At 51.0% G+C, this 10,288-nt stretch overlaps 1 protein-coding gene across 1 annotated transcript; it reads right to left on the minus strand.

The window, feature by feature from the left end:
- Nucleotides 1–8,607: 8,607 nt before the first annotated feature.
- On the minus strand, nt 8,608–9,552 carry LOC135999619 (olfactory receptor 14A16-like). The gene has a single exon (XM_065653182.1). The coding sequence runs from the start codon at nt 9,532–9,534 to the stop codon at nt 8,608–8,610; it is 927 nt and encodes a 308-aa protein (XP_065509254.1). The 5' UTR covers nt 9,535–9,552.
- Between the last annotated feature and the right edge of the window lie 736 nt (nt 9,553–10,288).

Raw genomic sequence — 10,288 nt, forward strand, 5'->3', positions numbered from 1 at the left:
GCACCGGGGAACTGTCTCCCTTTGCCCATGGGCAGCAGAAACAGCCCAGAGTTTCCTCCATTTTTTTCCTATTTTTACACTGTGCATCATATTTGTTCTCATTAAAAGTCTCAGTTGACTTTGACCGGGATCTGGTTTGTGTCTGCCCAGGCATCGGGAAATCTTCCTGAGTTTGATCAGGGGCAGCAGAGAACAAAGACATGGCGGTGGGGAAGGGGTTTGTCTCAGGGACAACAGGTTTGGGGTCAGGTTGTCGGCTGGTAGAGCCCGTGGTCGCTGTGGAATAATCCTGCTGACAGAGACGTTCCCATCCTGCTTTGCCACAGGCAGTTTCTAGTCAAAATGGCTCTCTAATAGGTGCCATGATGCACCCCAGTGCCCATTTCTTCACCCCAAGATCTCCCAGCTGCTCTTTCCCCCAGGCCCTGCCTGGGCCAGGCTGGTCCCACAGCGCAGAGGCCATGACAGAGCTGCCAATCAGGGTAAGTCCTGGGCTGTGACCCCGCAGAAGTGAACCCTAAGGTGGTCAAGGTGCCCTTTAAACTCCAGATGGCCCCAGAGGTGATGATGGCCCACAGATCTCCTCCCGCAATGGTCAGGAGGCACATGGGTCCCCGAAGCCCGTCTTCATCAATGACTCTCCTGTTCTTGCTCAGCAACAACCTAGAAGGACTCTTTTGGAGCAGTGACAGTCATGCAGGCACTACCCCTGCAGACAAACATTTTCAAGCTCATTCTCAAAGCTGAAAAGACAGTAACTTTGCTTGGGCAGTCTGTCCCTCTCCCCTCCTCTCAGTTGTTCTCAGTCACAACAAAACCCAACTTCCCTGGAATATTTGGGTATGGAAACGGGGGACAGTTGAGACACTTGTGCTGTGAGCCCTGGCTCTGGGCTGAGAGGATGGAGAGCACAACAACTTGTGCAGTGCTCAGGAAATGCAAGTAAAAGTAAAAATGACATTCAGTGGTAGAGCTGGGGCTGTTTGGGAGTCCCAGTGTGATGGCTGGTGACTTCCAAGCTAGACCCCAGGGGAGCCACTGCTGGTATTTCTGTCCTGACCTGTGCCCTGGCAGCAGGGAGGAACTGATGCAGAGGGATGTTCATGTGGGGCCTCAGACAGATTCCCCTGTGCTTGTATCTCTCTGCTGATGCCCAGAGAGGAGCGTGTCTGTGATTCGTCAAACATTGCAGCAGGAGGGCAAAGCGGGGAGGCACAAAACTCTGCTCAGGACAGCGTGTGACTGAACAACACCGGTGCCCACGCTCCCCAGGGGACGAAGCTCAGCACGGCTTTGCCAGCTGTCCTTGGCACATCAGAGGCCCAGCTGTGACAAACCTCCAGACAGAGGATGCTGCCACTCACACCTCAGCTCCAGAGAGTGCCCAGCCCTGGGACTGGGTGGGACGGTGGTCAGGATGCTCCGGTCTCGGAACTGAGGTCCAGGGAAGGAGGTGTATGAGGGGAGCAGTCTGTGCACCATCGAGAATGACAAAGAGGAGAGAGACAGGGTCTTTGCAGAGGCCTCACAAACCAGAGATCCTGATTGCTGATTAGAAGGAGGGACAGCTGGAGATCACCCCCAAAAAGCACTGAATAGAGATTCCTGCCCAGGGAGAGGCGGGAACTTGTGGTGCAAGAAGAAGGCTCCTTCTGACCCACAGATCTGCAGGTACAGGGCATGGGCAGTGCTGTGGCAAGAGCTGGAGGCGCAAGGAGGGCCAGGGCAGGACGGAAGAAGGCAGATGGGCTCCGCAAATGTCAAAGGGAGAAAATCATTGCAAAGCCCAGGGATGAACCAGGGGCCTTTAGATCTTCAGTCTGATGCTCTCCCAGCTGAGCTACTTCAGCTCTGCCCCGAACATCCAGCTGCAGACTGCAGTGGAGAAGTCTGGTGTAAGGAAAAGGGATGCAAGTGCCAGGTGGCCAATGAGAGAAATGATGGGGTTGGGGAGGTGAGGAGCAAGTTGTCCACACAGTGTCAGACCTCAAGGGACAGCTTCTCCAACCAGTCCAGACCTCCTTAGCAGAGACCCTGGAACAATATCAGATAATGCTGCAATCACCTCTTCTCCACACTGAAAAAAAATAAGCTATACCCTTTGACAAAAAAAAAATAGTAATTTGTATTAGAAGGTTTTTGAAATCACTCTCCGAAACTACAATAGGCAAGCCCTCCAATTAACTGTACAATACTAGAAGACAATTACAATAAGAGACATGGTTTCTTAGAGCTTTCTTCAATGTAATGAACCCCATGGTGCATTTGGTGCTGAGTCCTTGAACCTCAGGTGCTGAGAAAAGATTGCAGAAACCTTTCCAGAAGTCAAAGTCAGAAGAAAAAAGTACTAAGTACCTTGAAGTATTAATGAGTTCCACTGAGGGCAAGTACCAGCAATGCCTCCCCAGGGACTCGTTAGAGCAGAGAATTGGAGGCCATGATGGCAGATAAACAAAGGGTCATGTGCAGGCAGCTGAGGTGCTGAGAAAAGCCTGGTTTTGTTGGATGAAGCAGAGAGGCCAAGGCCTGACCCCCAGCCCCTGGGAAGGCAGATCCTGTCCCTCACCCATTGCTCAGGGCTCTTCCTGGGGCAGGGGGATGTGGGCTGTGTGATGCTGAGTGAAGGACAATGGTGTGACAGTTCCCAGCCTTCCTGGGGATGTGCAAGGAGGCCATGAGGTGCCCCCAGTGCCTGAGGACAACATGATGATTGCCATAGCCAAGGGGACAAAGATTTGGGTTCTCTTGGTTACATCCAGCCTTGCCAGTGCCCTTTGCCATCTCCACCACAGGTTGTCCTACACTGTCCCACAGCTGCTTCTGTTTCCCTGCAGGCTGCAGACACCCATCTCACTTCCTCCCTTTCTTCTCACCCTGCTATATCCAGACATTGACTGATGCGTCTCCACTCTCATGTTCTGTTCCTTGAAACACAAGGAAGTGGATTGATCTCACGCTCCTTCTGGATGATTTCTTGTACCACAGCACTACCCTTTGAGGGTGGCAGTGTTTCTCTCCTCTACTGTAGAAAGGAGGACCCTGAAAACTACTGACCTGTCAGCCTCTTACCTGTGCCTGGGAAGAACATGAAACAGATCCTCCTAGAAGCTCTGCTATGGAACAGAGAATGGTGACTCAAGCACTCCCTGGGCAGCCTGTTCCACTGCTTCACAACCTTTTCCATGAAAAAATGCTTCCTAATACCAATTCTGAACCTTCTCTGGCACAACCTGAGGCCATTTCCTCTCATCCTATCACTTGCTGCTCAGAAGAACACCAACACTCTTCATGCTACAACCTCTTTTCAGATAGTTGTAGAGAGGGAAAGGTCTCCCCTCAGCCTCCTGTTCTCCAGGCTAAACACCCCCAGGTCCCTCAGCTGCTCCTCAGAAGACTTGTGCTCCAGGCTCTCAACAGCCTTGTCCCCTCCTCTGCACTCACTCCAGCACCTCAGGGTCTTTTCTAAAGTGAGGGGCCCAAAACTGAACCAAGGATTCGACTTCTGGCCTCACCAGCACTGAGTACAAGGGGATGATCACTGCCCCGGTTCTGCCTATTACACTATTCCTGATACAAGCCAAGAGTCCATTGGCCTTTTTGGCCACCTGGGCACATGCTGGCTCATGTTCAGTCACTGTCGATCAACACCCCCAGGTCTTTTTCTGCCAGGCAGCTTTCCAGCCACACTTCCTCAAGCCTTGCATGGGGTTGTTATGACCCAAGTGCAGGCCCTGGCACTTGGCCTTGTTACACCTCAGACAATTGACCTCAGCCCAATGAACCAGCAGCTCCATATCGGTCCGTAGAGCCTTCCTACCCTCCAGCAGATCAACACTCCCACCCAACCTGGTGTCATCTGCAAACATACTGAGGGTGCGCTCGATGCCCTCATCCAGACCATTGATAAAGAGATTAAACTGGCCCCAATACTGAGCCCTGGGGAACACCACTCATGACCGGCCGCAACTGGATTTGGCTCCGTTCACCACAACTCTGTGGGCCCAGCCCTCCAGCCAGTTCTTTATCCATCGCAGATACACCATCCAGGCCATGACCTGCAGCTTCTCCAGGAGAATGCTGTGGGATACAGTGTCAAAGGCTTTACTCAAGTCTAAGTACACAACATCCACAGCCTGTGTGGCGGATTCACTCCCCCACGACAGACTTTCCCTCATCTGCTAAGCCGGTCACCTTGACATAGAAGGAGATCAGGCTGGTCAAGCGGGACTTGCCTTTCATAAATCATGCTGATTGGGCCCGATTGCTTGTCTCGTATGTGTGACCTCCCGGTCCCTTTCCCAGCCATGTTCCTGCTGTTGGCCTATCCCATGCAGAGGCACAAGTGACCTCACAGTCCCCTCCACAGCCATTGGCTTCCTACTGGATTAGGAGTTCCTGAAACACAGCCGAGCACATGGCATCGTACCCAGCCATCACCCTCCTTGTGGTCCAGTGTGTGAGCAGATAAAACTAAGCTGCTTTCATCAAATTTATCTAATAGATTTCCTATGAGAGGTTTGAGTGGAGAAATGTTCCTCAGAGGAGCTGCTGTATTTACACTGGTGCATTTTATATCTCTGCTTCTGCCTCTTTTTTTTTTTTTTTTCTTCTTCCTGTGTCTGTTCCATCTTGAAAGAGCTCTCCAAGGAAAAGATTCATGGAATCATACAATAACATAGGCTGGAAGAGACTCCTGAACACCATCTCTGTCCCACTGACCTTTATGGCACCCCAAGGAACAGGTGATAGCATTTGTGCTCTCTCGGGTTCATCTCACCACATGCACACAATGGACATGCACATGATGTGTATGTTTACAACTCATCTGTACAATGACAATGTGGAATTTTGAACCAGTATTTCATGAATCATAGAAGGTCCTGAGTTGGAAGGGACCCACAAGTATCATTGTATCAAACTCCTGTCCCTGCACAGGACAACCCCACAGTTCACACCATGTATCTGAGGACGTTGTCCAGTCTCTTCAACACTGTCAGGCTTGGGGCCATGACACCTCCCTGGGGAGCCTGTTCCAGTGTCCAGCACCCTCTACGTGAAGAACCTTTTCCTCATCTCCAACCTAAACTTCCCCTGGCACATCTACCTTCCATTCCCTTGGGTTCTCTCATTGGTCACTAAAGAGAAGACATCAGTACCTTCCCTTCTCCCCTTGTGAGGAAGCTGTAGCCACCATGAGGTCTCCTTTTAGTCTTCTCTTCAGCTCTGATGCTGAGAAACCCCTTGCTTTGCTTTCTAAAGCAGAAAGGAGAAGCCATGACCTCCAGGCAATGGGAAGGGGGATCCTGTCCCTCACACACGGCTCAGGGCTCTTCCTGGGACCGTGGGATGTGGGTGTGCAAGGCCGAGGGAAGGACAGCACTGGTACAACAACTTCCAGCTTCCCCATGGGGCTACAAGGAGGCAACGAGGCCCCAGTGCCATGAGGACAACATGTCTTCTCCTAGGCCTCAGTGACACAGACAACTGCCATGGCCAAGGGGACAGAGACCTGGGTTCTGTTGGTCCCTTCCAGCCTTGCCAGCACCCTTTGCCATCTCCATCACAGGCTGTTCTACACTGTCCTATCCCTGCCCCTCTTTCCCTGCAGGCTGCAGACACCCATCTCGCTTCCCCACCTGCTCTCACCCCAGCATTTCTGTCCCTTCACTGATGTGTCTGCACCCTCACTGGCTGTTCTTTGGAACACAAAGCCATGGGCTGATCCAGCTCCCTCTGCGTGACCTCTTGCACCACAGCCCTGCCCTTCCAGTCACATTTCTTCCTCCTGATATCCAGTCCTCACCTCCCAAGTTGCACTTTCTGACTCTTCCCTTCTTCTTCCCACTTCCAAGGAGAGCACAAACATCTAAGAAACTGCCCTGCATGCAGGGAACCCAACCTGTTAGGCATCTTGTGGTCTTTTACCTGACCAGAGAGAAGTAACTTCACCACGATCTTCCAAATCCCGTGACTGCTGTTGGCCTTTCAGCTTCTCTGACAGGCACAACCATGTTCCTGCTGCTGTCCTGTCATGTTCTCAGGTGGGATGGACATGACAACGCATCTCCAAGGCTTCTTCCTGGATAAGACCTGTGGGTACCTTGGCAGAGGTTCTTTCCCAGCCATGTCCCTGCTGCTGGCCTGTCAGCTCCAGAGACAGAACTGACCCCACATTCCCCTTCACAGCCACACGCTTCTGAGTGGATTATGAGTTTCTGAGACACAACTGACCTCATAATACCAGCACCCATCCATCCCCCTCTTTAGCCGCCAGGACCTGACCAAGACTGAAGCATGTTCTACGCAGTCCTACACCTGCCCCTCTTTCCCTGCCGGCTGTAGACACCCATCTGGCTTCCTCACTTTGTTCAAATTCCTCAAATATATTTCCTACTAACAATGTGCATGAAAAGCACTCTTCTCTGGAACTGCTGTATTTCTGTTAACACCTTCTATATCTCCTCTTTTGACTTTCTTTTTTTTCTACTATTCTTCTACCTATTCTCTCTCCAGAAACCTCTCCAAGGCAAAAATTCTTTCAAATCAGAGAATAACTCAGGTTTGAAGAGAGCCCTTGTCTCACTCATCTTGTCTCACCCTCCTGCTCAGGGCAGGGTCAACCAAGTGAGGTTGCTCAAGGCCTCCACCCAGGTTTGCACCATCCTCAAAGGCAATGAAAGTGCACTCTGTTACATCTTAGAGGGGGAGAATAAAGATGTTCAACAGTGTTGGCCCAAGTGCCAGTCACTGAGAGATGACACTCACAACTGGTTGCATGGAGGACTTTGTACCACTCATGATATTTGGGCTTAATGGTTCAGCATCCCACCCAGCATCCACTTCTTGAGCCCCATCGGCACCACTCTGCCCAGAAGGACACCATGGCTGAGGCCTTGCAAGCACCCTGTACACAACATGCCTTTCTTTCCCCTGTCCATTTGGGTTCCGCAATCCCTTCCTTCGCCTTCACATTCCTGGAAATGGGTGTAGGAGGACATGTCCCATCCCTTTCCCAGGGAGGGAGGTAGGGTGTCCAGCCTGTAACTCTCCCAGTTCCTATTCCTGCTCTTCTTGAAGATGGGTTTGAGGTCTGCGTTTTTTAAGGACCCCAGAACCATTCTGGTTTCTATGGCACTTTTGAGAGCACAATCCGGAATCATGGGAAGGGTGACGTAACAGACAAGAACACGTGCAATGAGCCTGTCCAAGGCAGCTGAGATGAATCTCACTGGTCAAATGGGGTTTGTTCCTCTAGTCAAACACAGAAATGTCCGGGTTCTGTCAGGTGTCAACATCTGAGCTGGCCTCATGGACTCCTTATGCACCCAGGGATGCTCAGAGACAGAGTCTGTCCCTTTTACACACAGAGGCAGGAGTCACAGTGTCTCTCTGGCCTCCTGTTGCCACTCCCAAAGGATGGGAGGCACCTCAGCCCCATGGTGTGTCACCCTGCTCTGCACTCATCTGAGTTGTGCCACGGCAGGAAGAATGGACACAAGGAGCTCGCTTGAAGGAAGCACATCCCAGTGCTGCATTCAGGCAGTTAACAATGGGATATTACTTCCAACACCAAGTGACCTCAAGATCTTGTCTGTCCCACAGGCCTTCATGGAACCCTAAGGAATAGTTGATGGTGTTTGTGATCACTCGGGTTCATGTCACCTCAAGTACATGATGTGCATGCTCACAATTCATCTGTACAAAGCAAGCACGAACTGCTGAACTACTCATTCGGTGTCCCTCCATGGAGGGAAGAACAACCTCTGTGGGTGAGAGGCCAGTGCAGGAAATGGTGGTTGTGAGGGGCCAGTGCATGATGATTGACCTGAGGCTCCTTCCCAAGGGGTGTCCAGTGCACATGGGCACAGCCCAGCCCCTGCTCTGCTGGTCCTGCAGGTCTCTGGCAGGAGGCCTGGCTGTGAGAGGACACTGCTGTGTGCCCAGCCCTGCACACACACACTGTGCAGCTGCACAATGCTGTTTCATCTGTGGGCCACATTCTTGGGCATGTTCTTGACAGAAACTTTGCAAGAAGACCTAAGCCTCCAGGCACTGCCCTAAAAAGATCACTTTTCTGCATAGAAGCACTGTTACGGAGGCCAGCTCTGTCACAGCAGTGCCCATTGCCTGTCCCTGCCTGCGCTCACAGGACTGACACACAGCAGGACGGTGACCAAGCTGCCAGAGCACTCAGGCCTTGCACCAACACAAGGGATGAGAAGGAGAGTGTGGGAGTGGAACGAGAACAGCTCTGGAAGACCAAGGGCTGCTGCTCCCTGGCAGCGCTGCCAGGCTGGGACTCTGCTCCCCTCCACTACTGCAGACGGAAACTGTCCCTGCAGCTCCAAAAAGGCCTTAAAAGGAGATCTCAGGGGGAAAACAAAACAAAACAAAACACTGCAGGGCCCTTTATTTTTTTTTTTAAACAGAGAGAAAATGGCTCCTCATTTCCATAGACAGTCAGAAAAAAGAGGCAGACAGTGAATAAGGGATGAGAACATTATCACAAAACACCACCACCACGACATCAACAAAATAAGAATGGCTGAGCCTGCAATGAGTTACACTATAACTTCTATGCAGACAATCACAATTTGTTGTTGTTTGTTATTGAAAACGTCCAGTTATCAGTTTCCACACTGAATCCTGGAGCTCCTTGTTCCTCATGCTATAAATGAGGGGATTCACTGCTGGAGGCACCAGTGAGTAGAAAACTGCCATCACCAGGTCCAGCCATAAGGAAGAGATGGAGGGGGGTTTCAGGTAGGCGAATATGCCAGTGATGACAAACAGAGAGACCACAGCCAGGTGAGGGAGGCAGGTGGAAAAGGCTTTGTGCTGTCCCTGCTCAGAGGGGATCCTCATCACGGCCCTGAAGATCTGCACATAGGACACCACAATGAAAACAAAACATCCCTCAAAAAAAAAAGCACTAAACATGAGAAGCCCAGCTTCCCTGTAGTGGGCATCTGAGCAGGAGAGCTTGAGGATCTGTGGGATTTCACAGAAGAACTGGTTCACAGCATTGCCCTTGCACAGTGGCAGTGAAAACGTATTGGCCGTGTGCAGCAGAGCATTGAGAAACCCAGTGGCCCAGGCAGCTGCTGCCATGTGGACACAAGCTCTGCTGCCCAGGAGGGTCCCGTAGTGCAGGGGTTTGCAGATGGCAGCGTAGCGGTCATAGGACATGATGGTGAGCAGAGAATACTCTGCTGAAATGAAAAAGAGAAACATAAAGACTTGTGCAGCACATCCCAAAAAGGAGATGACCCTGGTGTTCCAGAGGGAGTTGGCCATGGATTTGGGGAGAGTGGTGGAGATGTAGCCCAGGTTGAGGAGGGAGAGGTTGAGGAGGAAGAAGTACATGGGGGTGTGGAGGTGCTGGTCACAGGCTATGGTGGTGATGATGAGGCCGTTGCCCAGGAGGGCAGCCAGGTAGATGCCCAGGAAGAGCCAGAAGTGCAAGAGCTGCAGCTCCCGTGTGTCTGTGAATGGCAGGAGGAGGAACTGGGTGATGGAGCTGCTGTTGGACATTTGCTGGTTTTGGGCATATGGGCTCTGTTCAAAACAAGAAAAAGCAACATGAAATTAGGACAGAGTCCTCTGAGCTAAGCCACATGATTTTTCATAGGCATCACCCCAATTTAAATGCATTTCCTTTCTCTGATGTGTTATGGCTGAGTGTGTGGTGAGGAGCAGGACCTTTGCCCATGTGCTGCCAAGCAGCCAGCTTTGCTCTGCTGCAGTGGGGACATGGGGGGAGCTGGTTTGTGACACCTCTGACGTTCACAAGGAATGGCAGATATAATCCACCTTTAATGAAAACCTCAATATCTTTGCTCATGACTCTCAAAGTCTTGGGCTGCAGAGGAGACAATTAGCATGTTTTTATAAATATTTGATCTGTGTTTTTTAATTTTCCACCACCACATCAGGTGATTGGGGTTTTTTAGGGGTAGAAAGCCTCATTTCTGTGATTGAAAATGTGAAGAGTCTTCAGGCGGGACAGGCAAAAAGGCTCAGCTTTTTTTGGCTCTGTGCAGTCAGACAGCAGATGTGCCCATCAGGATTTTACTCATCTGTCCAGCTTTAATGGAAATGTGCAATATCTGCACTCATGATTCTGTAGAGAGTGGGCTGCAGAGTAGAGACATAGCATGTCTTTATAAATATTTCATCTGTATACTTTATTTTCTGCCACCGTATCTGATAAGGGGGAGAAATCCTAATTTTTATGAGGGAAAATGTGAAAAGTCTTGAGAGAGGGCAGGCAAAATGGCTCAGTTTT

The sequence above is a fragment of the Caloenas nicobarica genome, chromosome 29, assembly GCF_036013445.1.
Source record: "Caloenas nicobarica isolate bCalNic1 chromosome 29, bCalNic1.hap1, whole genome shotgun sequence".
Classification (NCBI taxonomy): Eukaryota; Metazoa; Chordata; class Aves; order Columbiformes; family Columbidae; genus Caloenas; species Caloenas nicobarica.